General features: G+C 46.6%; 3 protein-coding genes across 4 annotated transcripts; 2 read left to right on the top strand and 1 right to left on the bottom strand.

Annotated features, from left to right (window-relative positions):
* The first annotated feature begins 1,412 nt into the window (after positions 1–1,412).
* Positions 1,413–7,934, top strand: LOC133916381 (uncharacterized). 2 transcript variants are annotated; one of them, XM_062360023.1, is made up of 5 exons: positions 1,413–1,865; positions 3,864–3,919; positions 4,237–6,255; positions 6,593–6,851; positions 6,933–7,934. In XM_062360023.1, the coding sequence occupies exons 1-5, from the start codon at positions 1,763–1,765 to the stop codon at positions 7,580–7,582; spliced, it is 3,087 nt and encodes a 1,028-aa protein (XP_062216007.1). In that variant the 5' UTR covers positions 1,413–1,762; the 3' UTR covers positions 7,583–7,934. The 2 variants fall into 2 exon arrangements, with proteins under 2 accessions (XP_062216007.1, XP_062216008.1); XM_062360024.1 differs by having other exon boundaries at positions 1,780–1,865; positions 4,254–6,255.
* Positions 7,935–8,333: 399 nt separating this feature from the next.
* Positions 8,334–9,699, top strand: LOC133914379 (dirigent protein 24-like). Its single transcript, XM_062357496.1, has one exon. The coding sequence runs from the start codon at positions 8,591–8,593 to the stop codon at positions 9,611–9,613; it is 1,023 nt and encodes a 340-aa protein (XP_062213480.1). The 5' UTR covers positions 8,334–8,590; the 3' UTR covers positions 9,614–9,699.
* A 669-nt stretch (positions 9,700–10,368) lies between these two features.
* LOC133916378 (UDP-glucuronic acid decarboxylase 1-like) lies at positions 10,369–14,579 on the bottom strand. Its single transcript, XM_062360022.1, has 7 exons — positions 13,906–14,579; positions 13,488–13,635; positions 13,300–13,379; positions 11,428–11,511; positions 11,264–11,338; positions 10,970–11,062; positions 10,369–10,851 (listed from the first exon to the last, which is right to left on the bottom strand). Exons 1-7 carry the CDS (start codon positions 14,461–14,463, stop codon positions 10,660–10,662), a joined length of 1,230 nt encoding a protein of 409 aa, XP_062216006.1. The 5' UTR covers positions 14,464–14,579; the 3' UTR covers positions 10,369–10,659.
* Between the last annotated feature and the right edge of the window lie 273 nt (positions 14,580–14,852).

Genomic DNA, 14,852 nt, shown 5'->3' with positions numbered 1-14,852 from the left:
GATTGAAATGAGCTAAAAGTTGGGGAGCTGAAAAAACAGCTTCCTCTGATTCACTTTCCGCATAGAATCACTTTTTCATATATTTTATTTTAGAGAATCACTAGAAAATTACTTTCAACCGTAGAATCACTTTCTCCAAAAAAAAAAACTCACTCTTATAAAGAATTTGAATCAGAAAGAACTCTACCAAACAGATCTTTAATGTTCCAGATGCGATCGGACAAATGTCTCTTTAATCGTTGGCTATTGTGGCTCAACATGGTGTGGGGCTTGGCGCTATATCCGGTCAGGAGATTGGAACTTTCTTCGTTGGCCTGCGTTGCTGAGCTCGGCTCGACGACATTGGTAGCGACGCAAGGCGAGGCAGAGGAAGATGATGCAGAAAGGCCTTGGAGTCTTTTCTATATTTTTTCGAGTTGATGCCTGGTTCTTACTTGTAAAATGGGGATGTTTCGATGCACGATATATGAATTCCCTTTCCTTTAAAAAAAAATCCCAAGCGTAGTCCGGCACTCCAAGCGTCACTTGGACTGAGTGTGGGCCCCGCCTGTCACGGTGGGCCCAGGGTCGCACTGTATTGGTACTAGTATTCTGTCCCCGACGCGTAGGACCCAGAGGGAAGCCCGCCTCGGCCGCCCCGCGCTCGCGCTTTGGGAGGCATCCCAAGCGGGCGCAAGGGGCTACGCGGATGTCACCGTGCCGTGCGATACGAGGACTGGCAGATGGGGGACATGCATGGACCGGGCGCACCAGGGGTTCGGACTTCGCTCGACGCACACGTGTGGGTACCGGGCCCACTTCGGCCAGGCGGGGCCTTGGTGCGCTGTAGACTATGGCCACGCACACGTCCCGTGGCTTCGTGGGAAGGCACAACTCACAAGGCAGTTACGGAGTACTCCTAGTACTATTTTTTTTTCAAAACTATATCTGAATGCTTGGGGTTCAGCCGGCTTTTGCAAATAGGCCCCTTTGGTTTACAATTTTCACGTGCCTTGGGGACCGGTGAGGATTGGTGATATGTGACATGAGGCACATATCATGTCCGACTACATCTTTTCTCTCTCTATCTTTTGGTTTAAACTACATCTTTTGTCCGACTGTTGGGAGTGGTGCGGCGTTGTTTTTGGCCGTGTTTTAATTGTAATCACCATTGAGAATCATTAGCGATGATCTTTTGGAATGAATTTCGCACTTTACTTGAATGCATCTAAACAACAAATTCATTGTGTAACAATGATGATTGAAAGCAAGTCCCGCAATGATCCATCTTTAAACTCTTCTAATGGAAAAGGAGAAAAGTGTACAATACTAGCACTAAAAAATTAACACTATCGAGGGACCTAGAGGCAAAATGAAAACCAGACAAAAGATAGCATTGAAAAATTAATTCAGTAAGAGATACTGTCTGGACCTGCTAGTAAGAGATAGAGTGAGAGAGAGGAGATAGAGATTTTAGAGAGAGAAACAGGTCACCAGAGATAGAGAGAGAAGGTGAGAAGAAACCGAACGCTCCAAAACCCACGTAGGGAAGCGAGATTTTAGAAAGAAACAGGTCACCAGAGAGATAGAGAGAGAGAGAGAGAGAGAGAGAGAGATCGGGCAAACGAAACAAGCAAAGCCTATTTCCCCGTCCTCACACTAAAAAAATCGACTTGCTCGTTTAGCTCTCCATCACTCTTCTCCCTGCCTCTCTCGCCGCCCGGCGGCGGATGAGCGATTGCCTCGTCGCCGCATCCGGCCGAACTCAGGAATCGCGCCGAGCATGGCGAGTATTGCGCGCGGCAGATCGCGGCGCAGGGGAGAGAGCGGCGGGTCGTCCGAGCGGAATGCAGCGCATTCAGCAGTTCCCACCGTCGATCACCATGGTCCGTGCTTGCCTTGTTTCTTGATCTAAATTCCGAATGATCTTTCTTGTTTTCGTTTGAAAAAGTTCCGGGCTTCTTTTTCCGACGATTTTTTTGGTGTGGGGTGGGTGGGTTATGGAGTCCATGTGATGAAGATCCCATCTTTGATCTTAGATAGAGATGGTTTTGGTTGTTTTGGTAGTTCTTGTACCTCATGCTGTCCCGTCAGGAAATTTGGAGATTTGTCCTTTTTATTTTCCGTCGTTGTTCTGGTGGTTCTAGCTGGTGCTTCTGCTTGGATTGCTTGCACATCCGTTATCGTCCATTTTTATGTTTTCGATTATTGTTTTGAATTAAAACCTTTTTTTTACCGTCATCTCCATGGATAAATGCTAGGGATGTTTGGTATTGGAAACGACGGCTTTTTTTGGTTGCTCCTGTTAGCTAACAGGAAATTTAGGACAGGTAGCCTGGCATCAATCTTCTTTATTTTAGCGTGAATCTTTTTCAATCCCGTATTAGTTGACAGGGCGTAGCTTTCTCATGGACTTTAGGTCTTAGTCAGGCCTTTATTGGGGAGCAAAGATTCTTGCTTTCAATTCAAACTATTTTGGCGGACAATTCTTTTGCTTTTCTTTCTTGCATTTTCATTTTAAGCTGCAGTAGCCTACATTTTACAGGAGTTATAGGCCAACTTTTAAACCAAGCATGAAAGAAATGTATTTTTTCCATCCGATCTTGCCGTCTTGGAATAAACTCTGGAGCATTGGATGCTTGGAATAATTTGGGTACTGTAGAGTGTAGAATTTATAGTCATCAATGAAATGTATAATGTTGTCAACTTGTCTATTCCCACAAGATCACGCAAAGAAATCTCACTTGCCCGTAATTTGCAGGATATGTAAGTTAAAGCATTAATTTATTCTATTCTGCGTCTTCTTGTCTGTTGGATGTTGTGAAGGTTCATGGAATCATAGCCAAGTGGCTTTCTTATGCTAATCACTAAAAAGCAAATATTTGTTTAAACATAGATTTGTCACATAGTCAAGAAAACCAGTACAAGTGTACAACTACTTTAAGCACTAGTGAAACTTGTTCCGTAATCCTTCTGCTTGCTCGACAAAGAAAGGTACTAGGGTGGTAGAAATTCAGTCTGCCGCTGTGTGGAATCGAAGCAAACACCATATGCACTCGTCTTCGTAGTTCATATTTATTGGGTGGTCATACAACTACAAGGCTTGTACCGTGCCTTTGTGCTACTGGCTTGTTTCATCCCCTTGACCAATGCAGTGATGATTTGTTGTAAAGTATATATGTGCGCTTCATGGAGGCTCCATGCTATGAAAGGTTATGTAGCTAGTTAAATGGTAACAGCAATCCAACATGCTTACATTACATGGTATGGGACCCCCTGGTTTCACCAGTGACGGTGCCAAAGAGTCCAAATGGAAACCTTTTTTCCCCTTGTAAATGCTTAGGTAAATCAAAATTCGAGGATGTGTTGCTGAATTGAGTTTCATTCACCTAGCATTGTACAAATGTTTCAACACATATTCTGTGGGTGTTTCCAGAAAGTGATGGTTTATGGACAAGTTGATTATTGCCGTTGTTTCAATTCTAATTTGTTGAAATAAAATTTCACGAGTTTCAGAAAAAAATGGCAACAAGGGAACTCGCAGCACGAACACCTTGGTGTCTGTTCTTCCTTCTCTCTAAGAAGTACCCTTTTTTCAGATTTGATAGTTGCATGCTAATTCTCCAGTATATGAAGTATATTTCCTTACAAAGACTAGCTGATTAAGCACAGTAACAGATATCTTCCTACTCAGTTTAATTCTCCTTGTAGTCTAGAAACAAATGAATTGCACTTGCAAACCTCCCCCTTTTGGTCTTTACCTCACAACAAGTCTATTTCAGCATGAAATGCCTTCTGCCTAACATTTTATCACGTTACTACTATTACCATTGTGGTTTTGGACCTGCAGAGATTATTTACCATTTCTTTGCTCTTTAATTCAGGGGTTGTGCCTTTGAGGAAACAAGCAACTTACACTGGGATACTCTCTGATTCCCTGGTGAGTGATCTGGATTTTGTTGAAGATTTCTATCATATGATTTCACATATTTGAAACTTTTTAAGAGCTTAAAACTTATTGAAACTAGACAGCTTAAAAATCAGATGGACATGTTATTGGTCTAATTCAACACTTCTTAGAAGGTATGCTTTATTGTATATTTGTATCAACCAAAGTTTCCTGATGATCAATTATGGAAATTGCCTGTATTTCATTAGTATCTTCTTCTATCAAACTTTGCTATTTTATTTATTGAATTTCCTGCGCCAATGTAAGAGGCAATTAATGAATTGGTATGCCCTTTTTTTTCACCTCAGTTCTCTGCTGGAAACAGGCAAAGTAAATCAAGAAAAGCCAGTGTTGTACCGATGAAAATGCTAATAGATGAAGAATTCTCAAAAGACGTCAATGCTAGGCACATCTCACCAGGTGCTGTAGGGAGACTAATGGGTCTTGATTCACTTCCTTCATCTGGAACCCATAATCAGCAGAGATATACTCAAAGTCATGCACCAAACACTTCAGCTGGTAGTTCTCATGATCTACATGGTTTATATGAAGACATTCCACATAGGAGAAGTTCAGATGATATCAAAGACGTTTTGGAAGTTATGGAGGCTGCAAATCCAAAGATGCACTGGAGCCCAAGATCTAGAAATGGAAATACAAGTTCCAGATCTGACAAGATGGACAGTGCTGATATAGATTTCATAAGGCAGAAATTTATGGATGCTAAGCGTCTTTCTACTGATGAATCCCTTCATATGTCAGAAGAGTTTAATGAGACACTTGATGCATTGGTATCTAATAGTGATCTTCTGCTGGAATTTCTTCAAAAATTTGACCCTGTTGTCAGAAGGGACCTGCATAATCACAGTTCACCATCCTCTACCGCAAACTGCATTACAATATTGAAACCATCTCGAAGAAATCAATATAGTGGCGTGGACAATATTTATCCACAAGCTACTGAAAGCTTCTTCAACATGCAAAAGGAAGTGAAACATTCTTTGAGGAAGCCATATTCGAATGTGTCCTCTCAATCCCTAAAGCAAGAGTCTGGTTCATTGAGGCAGAAGCTGTCAAGGTCAAGACGCCAGGAGAACACCGACAAACGAGCCTGCCCCACTCGGATCGTTGTCTTGAAGCCATGTCTTGAGAAAGCTCATGGTATTGAAGGAGCCTTTGACCTAAATCATAAAATCCCTCATTCTGATTATAGAAGGCACAAGGAATCTCAGGATGTTGGTAGATGGAATTCGTATACTGAAGAGTATATGTGTCAGGTGTCCCTAGGAGATTCTGAAAAATCAGGCCATATGGGGAAGGGATCTAGAGAAATTGCTAGGGAGATCAGAAAACAAATGAGAGCTGCTAGGGGTGGAAGTAGGAAACATGATGTCGAACCAGAGACCAGAACTTTTGTTTCGGATGAAAGGTCACAATTCCTGTCATCTGTTACTAAGCTCAAGACTTCAGAGGCATTCTATAGATCCTCTGAGCTATGTGATGCTTGGGCTTCTTCCAGCTTCAACTCTTCACCAACATATTCAATTGAAACATCAGTAAGCAAGGAGGCAAAGAAAAACCTCTCTAACAGATGGAAGAAGACCTATCAGTGTCAGCATCAAGTAACTGATAATGATGGCTTCAGCACGCTTGGGGATATGCTTGCTCTCTCCGATCAGGATGCATCAAAAGTTGCTATCCACAAAATGGCACACTGGAAATGCCCAAAGGGAGAAGTGCAGAGAGAGAGAATGCAGCACTCAATCATCTATCCTCTTGGCATCAGCAGCAATGATGGTTGGAGAGATGTGGCTACAAGTAATTTGACAAGATCCAAGTCTCTTCCATCATCCTTCAGCCACGGAGTTCAAAAGTCGAACAACAGAAAAAGAATTGGTAGTGGTAGGCATAATGATTTTTCTATGCTTAAAGATGTTCTTAAGGTGGGACCCCACTACTCTGAACATGCATGCTGTAGCAGACAAAGACAATCTCTGAATAGAGGTTCTACATTTCATGGTGATGAATCTGATATGATGTCCCCAAAGAATGAGGAAAGAATGATAATTGAACGTGAGATACACGTAAATTATGAGGAACCAGCTAATGATATTGTCATGCCAGTTACATCTGAACAGTCACTACAACATGCAAATCTTGACCATGAACTAGATGCAGTAGTTTGTTGGGATACTAGTTCTGCAGTCCCTGGCCAGAATAAAGAGCCTCTGTCTCCTGCTGGACAGAACAATCAAATGCTTCAACAGCCAGCAACGGCATTTGATGACCGCCTTATTGTCCCTGAGCTCGATGATTTGGTGACTGAGGTACATACATGCTTGTCACATTCTTTCTTTCCTGCTGTTCCTTTTTTCAAGTATTCAATTCTGTAGGCACTTTCCTTTGAGCAAACCATTTGAATTGCCTATGATTTGTTTATGTATTAAGGTTCCAATTGCATGTTGTTCCTTTTACTTTTTTGTTTTCACTCATTGTGTGTTCTGATGGTAGCATGAAATGTGCACTGAGCCGTTGTCGCTAATACTTTTTTTTAACATGTGTGTACTATCATATTGCTTTGCTTTTTGTCCGCTTTGCGGTCACTGGGGGCTTGCTTGATTTTTCCGTGTCATGTTTAATAACTGCCAATTGCACTCTATTCAGGATGAGCAGATTAAATACCATCGAGCTGATGATTCCCCAGTTGTGTATGATCCCCAGATAGAATCAGCATTTCCTGTGGGGATTGATCACCACCAAGGGGATGACAATGAAAACCTTTGTATTCCACCAAATGGATCAGTATCACCAATGAGCTCCAACAAAGATGACCAGCAAAGTCCAGTGTCTGTTCTTGAATCTTCCATGGATGCAGAAGATGTTTACTCAGGAGATTTTGAGAAAATCAGCACGGATCTTCAAGGCAAGTGATTGAGTTATTTTTTATGATACCTCTTTCTTATTATTCTCAGTTCTTGATTTTGATTTATTGTAAATAGTGCAGAACTCAGGATGCAACTTCAACTTCTCAAGAGGGAGGCTACGTACAGCAGAGATGACACCGAGCTTTTTATATTGAGTGATGCTGAGATGACATGTCAGCCACTTCCCGAAACGGAGGAATCCCATGCTTTTACTTTTAGGGATGACGAAGAAAGGGATTTTTGTTACGTGCATGATATGCTTACCAATTTGGGCATTCATGCTGCTAACCAGGAAGAGCTGCTTAACAACTGGTACTTATTGGAGTGCCCTGCGGACCATGATTTATATGGTGAACTTGAAAAGAAGTACAGCAGCCTCATTTTATGGCCACAACCTGAGAGGAAGCTTTTGCTCGATATCACAAATGCTGTTCTTGCGGATATAATCACATCTCTAATGCAGTGTGGCTCAAAGGCATCTTTCAAAAGGTGGTCGCCCAGATGGGATCAGGAGGGGTTTGTTGAGATGGTGTGGCAAAGGGTGGTCCAATTACGACAAGAAATGGAGTTTAATCAGGAAGGCCTATTCTTGGATGTAGAGTGGGTTGGTTCTGAAGACGGCACCTATCTGGTCGGGAGCGATATTGGGAATACTGTGCAAGAAGAACTCCTTGAGGAAATCATATCTGACTTCCTGGGGGTGACCAAATCCTTCAATCTCTGTGGCTAGAAATGGCCAATGTTCGCACTTGTAGCCATTATAAGCATATGTATGGATCGGTGGCTGGTGACCTCCGGTGAAAAGGGAGCCTTCAATGAACTGCTGAAGAGTGTTAAAGAACTCGGGAAAAACACCCCATGGCTCCTGAAGTGCATAAGCTATGATGGCTGTTAGGTAGGTAACGAATCATCAGACAATTGGGATCTCGGTTGGACCTGGTTGAACTCCGAAAAGGTGGATTTTTCGTTTTGCATAATGCCGGAATAGAAATGTACAATTTTAGTACAAATAATTGTGTATTAATCTTCGCTGGCATTTAATATATTTGTTACATACAATAATGTTAAGCTTAGTTCTTGCACCCCTGCCAATGTTTTAGTTCGTGTGGGCTTGTGGCTGGTGTGCTGGGTGCCTTGCACTTCCGAGGAGCCTATTTGGCTGATACATTTGGAGTGTCAGTTCTGGCTGTGGTCCCGTACACCGACCTGAACACAACGTTTCAGTCAGCCAAGCAACACGGCACAGGTTCTTGTCATACATGCGACGGAACGGCCCCTGATCAACGTACCTGCCAGGGTGGCACCTTCCGCCGTGCGTGCCCTCCCTCGCCGGGGCGCTACCTGGCACCGGCGACCGCGCATCGCTGGGCCAACCACTCCGCCAATCAGCACCTACCCATGCGTCGCTCGTCCCCGGAATATGTGGCGCCGCGCCTTGGTCTCCAGTCCCAACCGCTCCTCGTTCCTCCACCGAAGAGGTTTAGGTTCGTGGACATCCCCGCACAACTAACGCAACACCAGCAAAAGTGTCGGCGCCTGATCACCTGCAAGGATGCACGCACGCCCCGCGAGTCCTATATAAATCTTGCATCTCGCAGCACCATTCCCAGCAGCAGCAAATAGATCAAGTGATCCACTGAGCAATAGCTCATTGCCAACTCGATCGATACAGTTCTTGCTCTTCTTCTTGTCTTGTCCAGTCACATTCAAGCCTGCTTGCAAAACGGCCGTTGCCGTCATGGCCAGGAACGCGGTGCAAACCATCAGGGCGGCGCTCTACTTGGTGCTCGCGCTGGTTATGGTAAATTGCGCCTTCGCCGGCCGTGTCCTTGACGAGCAACCTGCGGCTCAAGCGGATGCTCCTCTGCCGGCCGACCCACTGCCAGCCCCGACGGAGCCCCCCACTGATCCGGTGGTGGTGCCAGCGGCCGGCCCAGCCGCAGCCGCAGGAGGGGCGGCCGCTGGCCCTGCCGGAGCAGCGACTGCTGGTGCCGCCGCGACGGGCAATGCAGGAGCTGCCAGCGGTGCTGCTGCGGTGAACGCAGCTGGCGCGGCCGCCGGCGCGGGCGCGGGCGACCACCCGCTGACGTTCTTCATGCACGACATCCTCGGGGGCTCGCAGCCGTCGGGGCGCATCGTGACCGGCGTGGTGGCGAGCACGGCGGCCAACGGACAGCTCCCGTTCGCGCGCCCGAACACCAACATCTTCCCCATCCAGGGCGCGGTGCCGCTGCCGCAGGGCGCCAGCAACCTCATCAATAGCAACAACGTCCCCTACGTCGCCGGCCTCGGGGGCACCTCCAGCACAATCGTCCAGAACAACGGCAACACCGTCAACGGCGGCAACAAGAACATTCCCTTCGTCAACGGCGGGGACCTACCGTCGGGCGTCACGCTCCAGAACCTCCTCTTTGGCACCACCACCGTCATCGACGACGAGCTCACCGAGGGCCACGAGCTCGGCGCCGCGGTGATCGGCAGGGCGCAGGGGTTCTACGTCGCCAGTTCGCAGGACGGCACCAGCAAGACCATCGTGCTCACGGCCATGTTCGAGGGCCCGGAGGCGCCGCACGGTGATACGCTCAGCTTCTTTGGTGTCCACCGGATGGCCGCACCGGAGTCCCACGTCGCTATCATCGGAGGCACCGGCAAGTACGAGACCGCCAAGGGCTTCGCCGCCATCCAGACGCTGCACCCCGGCGACGAGCACACCACCGACGGCGTCGAGACTCTCCTCCAGTTCAGCATTCACCTTATTTGAGCTGCTCCGTTTCAAGTGCTTGTTCCTCCAAGTTATGATGCTTTGCAATTACGTGCGATGTTTGTAGTACGTCACCTCTGTACCAATATATGTAATGTACTAGTTGCTGTTGGATGGATCTCGGCTCTAACCGTCTCATATCCTAACTAACTATCGTCCAAGAGGATCACGTCACTCTCATCCCACGCTTTGATCAGAAACGCAACCAACCATCGGTTATGATCCTGTCTCAACCTGCGCCACATAAAAAGGGAAGCTAGCACCTGTTTCCCTGAGGTTTAGCCTACCCCACACAACTCAAACCCTAACGCGATCACAAGGGTGCAACAGCGAGGCGAAACCTGACGCTAGACTTCTCCGATCTTCTTCACCAAGCTCTGCATCACGTCGGCCACACCTACAACCACTACGTCACACCGGTAACAACATCACCGACAATAAACACGGCTCCGATTCTCATTACCAAACACGGCCATGCCTACTTCACCGATCCACATCTTGGATCACTAATGACGTCTCCGAACGTAGGTATACATTCATGCTTCCGCAATTATGGGTACTTGATCTAGAGCTAGGCTATCATGTTGATTAGCTACGGTTTAGACACAACAGTTGCCTGGACCACATTAGCATATCAACTAATTGTGTGCAGTAAACTGAGTATCTTTCTCTAATTCTGAAGTGGTACCATGAATACTCTCACTTGCAAAAAGAGAGAGGCAGTGACATGAAATCCTAAAACAGAACTGTAAGAGTTGAATAAATAACATTTATACGTAAAAGAGAAGACTAAATTTATGTAGATTTCTAGTACTCTTTGCTGAAAGGCTACGGTTTCGACAAGAACTCGAACGCATGATTCTATGGAAAATTTTTATCAAACAAATCGAAAGCAAAGAACAGATGTCCTGTCACAAAAAGAATCGCCCTGAAAGAAGAAATTTTAGGCAAGTGGCCCGTCGCTTGTAGCTGAGCTTGTCAAGGCACCAAAAATGATTCGTCAAGCAAGTATAATACAGTATCCCGAGTTCGGCAGGTACTGCTGCTCATTGCTCCTCCATTATGCGTTTCTGGAAATCTGAGACCATGCGCGGCAGGCCTTGTTTCAGTGAGATTTTTGGCTCCCAATTGAGAAGAGATTTGGCCTTAGAGATGTCAGGTTTTCTCATGTGTGGATCATCTGCAGTGTTGGGTTTGAACTCGACAGATGCACCTGGGTCAATAGTTTCTTTTACTACCTGCAGAAAGTTACTGCACTGTCATGATTCCTGATAGGGAGTTGGGAACAAATGCAAGAATCCGAGATATGTTAAAACAGGAATCGGATTGAAACCAAGTACAGTATCAAGGCCATACCTGTGCAAGCTCTAACATGGTAAATTCTCCTGGATTTCCCAAGTTGAAAGGTCCAATATGCTCACTTTCCATCAGAGTTACCAACCCATCAACCTATAAATTCATAGATGTGTCAATTTTCAAGATTTGAATGCGAGGAGAATAAACTTTCTGCAGTAAAAACTAAAAAGACCGATTTAAGAATAATTGAGTTCGGAGAAAGAACACTGCTTGCATGGTCTGAATAATTTTGGTATAATAAAGACCAAGGCACTTCTACATACAGCAAGGGAGATAGAAACAGTGAATAAGTACCAAATCTGAAACATATTGGAAGCTTCGAGTTTGTTTTCCGTCACCATAGACTGTCATTGGTTGTTTCCGCAAAGCCTGGAAATGAGCCACTGTCAACTTTAAGTAATGCTAAACTTTAATGATACTCCTTGTCCAAAGAGTCAGAACCACAAATTGAGACAAACCTGTGCAACAAAGTTGCTAACAACTCGTCCATCATCTAAACACATACGAGGGCCATATGTGTTGAATATGCGTGCAATCCTCACCTGAGGGGAACAATTTTATGTCACGTTTGCTTCTCAAGAAATGGAATACAATAATGATGCACAAATATAACTCATAAGCAACTTTTAAACAAAATTATGCGAAAGGTGAGGAGCGAGCTGATTTGTGCGCTGCGCATGCGATGGCTCTGGCTGCAAAAGACCCAACCGGATAAGCTGTGGGCTGGGTTCAGTCTGCCAATGCATGCTAATACAAAAGCCCTCTTCTCCATCCTTACCGTCTCGGAAGTGGGTATTGGAACGAACACATTGTTTTGGAAGGACCGCTGGCTACTTCGAAAGTCCCTGGCAGACCTTGCGCCGCTGGTGGTTGATCTGATCCCTCGACGCATTGCTAACCAGTGGACGGTGAGTCAGGCACTGACGCAGAATTGTTGAGTCCGTGATATTAGAGGTGGTCTGTCTGTCGCGGCTCTTGTGGATTTTCTTCAGCTCTGGGATCTCATTGCCGAATTGATCCCACAACCAGACGTCCCTGATGAACATAAGTGGACGGCTGATGCTGGGGGATCTTCTCCGCCAAATCGGCCTACAAGATGTTCACCGGCAGCGTCGGTTTTGAGCCTTGGAAGCGCATTTGAAAATCATGGCCTCACGGGCCTCTCCAAGATCCAAGTTCTTTATTTGGCTGGCCATTCACAACAGGTGCTGGAAGACCGACAGATTGGAACGTAGAGGGTTGCCGCACCCGCAGCATTGCCCGCTCTGCGATCAGGAAGACAAGGCAATCCATCACCTATTGACTGGATGTGTGTTCACAAGGCAGCTGTGGTTCTTACTGCTGAGCAAGGTTGGCCTGCAGGTCTTCGCACCGCAGCAGCAGGATGATGACTTCAAGTCTTGGTGGCGAAGGGCAGCACGACGAATCGACAATCTGAGACGCAAAGGATCCAATTCATTGGTGATCCTTGGCTCATGGTGGATCTGGAAACACTAACAGCTGCATGTTTAACGGTGTCTCTCCTAATGTGCACCCAGTTCTTCGCGAGATCTGGGACGAAGATGCGTAGCTCTCCTGCGTATTCGAGAAAAAAAAAGATCTGGGACGAAGCCATTTTGTGGTGCATCGCAGGGGCAAAAGGGCTGAGGCTGATGTTGCCATGATCTGGCGGTCTTGTGTTGGTGGTCATGTATTCTAAGTTCAGTGGCACGCTAGTTCATTTAGCAGTGTGTGTTGGTGTGCGTTTTTTTTCAGTTATTGTTTCTTTTCATTTGGTCTTCTCTTATTCTTTCTTGTTTACGGACCATTTACTTCTTAATTTAATGACATGCAACTTTCCTGCGTATTCGAGGGAAAACTAGCGTAATGCACTATGCTGCTGTCCCTCCCTGACTTCCCTCCATCTATTTATATTCTGTGAACATTTTCTGAATATCCAGTCTACACAAAGTTAGACGAAAACGTTGCTATTTGCTCTTATTTCAACTCAACTTAAATCAAGTGAATTCCATTTACCACAAATATCATTTGACATATTCACGGTCTAGTCTACTTGATCATTGTTATTACCCAGTGAAGTGTAAGAGAAAACATATGAATACAAGATTGCATGGAGCACTCAAGCCCAATATTTGACATTTGGAGCCCTCTGGGTACCGAAAACGTCCCATATAAATATCACCTCAAATTAACAACACAATATGTGCGGTTCAAATGCAGGCCTTACCAGATCACAAAGTTATGTAGTTTTGAGGGTCCTGTGTCCCATTGCCAATAAAATAGTCTGTAGTTAGACTCAATTAGATCCCTATTTAGAAACTGAAGCTTACCTCAACACCAGCACCACGATGATAATCCATGGTAAGAGTTTCTGCCGTTCTCTTTCCTTCGTCGTAACAGCTCCTAACACCTGAACATTATCACATAACGGCATATATCATAATGCAGTGGAGTGGACAGACTTAAAAGTGCCAGACTCCTAAGGTAGTTCTTGCTTCTCGAAACAAAACAAGCTCACCTATGGGATTGACATGGCCCCAGTAGCTCTCCTTCTGTGGATGCTCAAGAGGATCACCATACACCTCGCTGGTACTAGTCAACAAGAACCTGGCCCTGACTCTCTTCGCCAATCCCAGCATGTTCAAGGTCCCCATCACATTTGTCTTGTAACCATCGATTAAGGAATCCATCGGGGAAAACAAGATAAGAAGTAGGCAAACAAATGTAAACTCAGGTTCTTCCGGCCTATGCAGATGCAGGCACAAAATTCCAAATTTCCCATGTGCAATGTGCATTGTCGACCTAACATTTTCTAAGAACGTGACGCTGTTCCATATCCGTATATAACTGAATAACGACAAAAACAGAAACAGAAAGAAGCCATTTTCTAAGAATGTGACGAATTATGTGGTGGAAATGATGAGTGGAAAGGATATGATAGTCTTGATGGGGTTGAATTTGTAGTGCACGGGGGATGCGGGGCAGGCGAGGTGGTAGATCTGGTCGACCTCGAGGAGGATGGGCTCGACGACGTCGTGGCGGATGAGCTCGAATCGTGGGTTGCCGAGGTGGTGCGCGACGTTGTCCTTGCGGCCCGTGAAGAAGTTGTCGACGACGATGACGCTGTCCCCGCGGGCGAGGAGCTTGTCGACGAGGTGACTGCCGACAAACCCCGCGCCTCCGGTGACGACGACGCGCAGGGAGGGCTTGCGGACGCCTACGGGGAGGCGGCGCGCGGCGGCGGAGACGGATAAGGAGCCGCCGAGGGGGATTCTGGTGGCCACAGCGGCCACTAAGGTGGTGGATGCGGAGGAGGGGTGAGGGGTGAGGGAGGGGCAGAGGAGGAAGAATGAGGAGGCGAGGATGAAGCCGAGGAGGACGAAGAGGAGGCGCTGCTCGCGGAGAAGGTAGGAGGCGAGAGTGCTGGAGAGGGAGGTGCGGTGGTGCGGGCGGTGCTGCTTGCTCATGCTCGACTGCCGGTGGAGCTGCTTCATGGTGCGCGGCCCGCGGCGGGTGGGTGCGCTCGCCGGAGGCGGAGGCGGGGAGGAAGGATTGGTGGCGAGGTGAGGGAGGCGCGTAGGGGTGGCACGTGTGACGTGGGGGAGAGGCGGGGTGGGCCCGTGCTGCCGAGTCGAATGCGATGCTTCCTGCCGCGGTGGCTTGTCCCCCGCAGACGCCGCACGTGCGTGGAATCGTTCTTCCCCTCCCGCTGTGCAGATTCACTGCTGTATTTAAATTATTTTGACAGAAGCAATAACAATTAGCGACCGCATAGCGCAGGGGATTAGCGACCGCACTGCTGTATTAGACTTCGGATCAGAAGCTCGTGGGTTCGACTCCCACTGTGATCGCGTTAGCCAGTCCTGTCGGGCCGGTTAGACAC

The sequence above is a fragment of the Phragmites australis genome, chromosome 4, assembly GCF_958298935.1.
Source record: "Phragmites australis chromosome 4, lpPhrAust1.1, whole genome shotgun sequence".
Classification (NCBI taxonomy): Eukaryota; Viridiplantae; Streptophyta; class Magnoliopsida; order Poales; family Poaceae; genus Phragmites; species Phragmites australis.
This window is presented reverse-complemented; position numbering and strand designations above follow the sequence as displayed.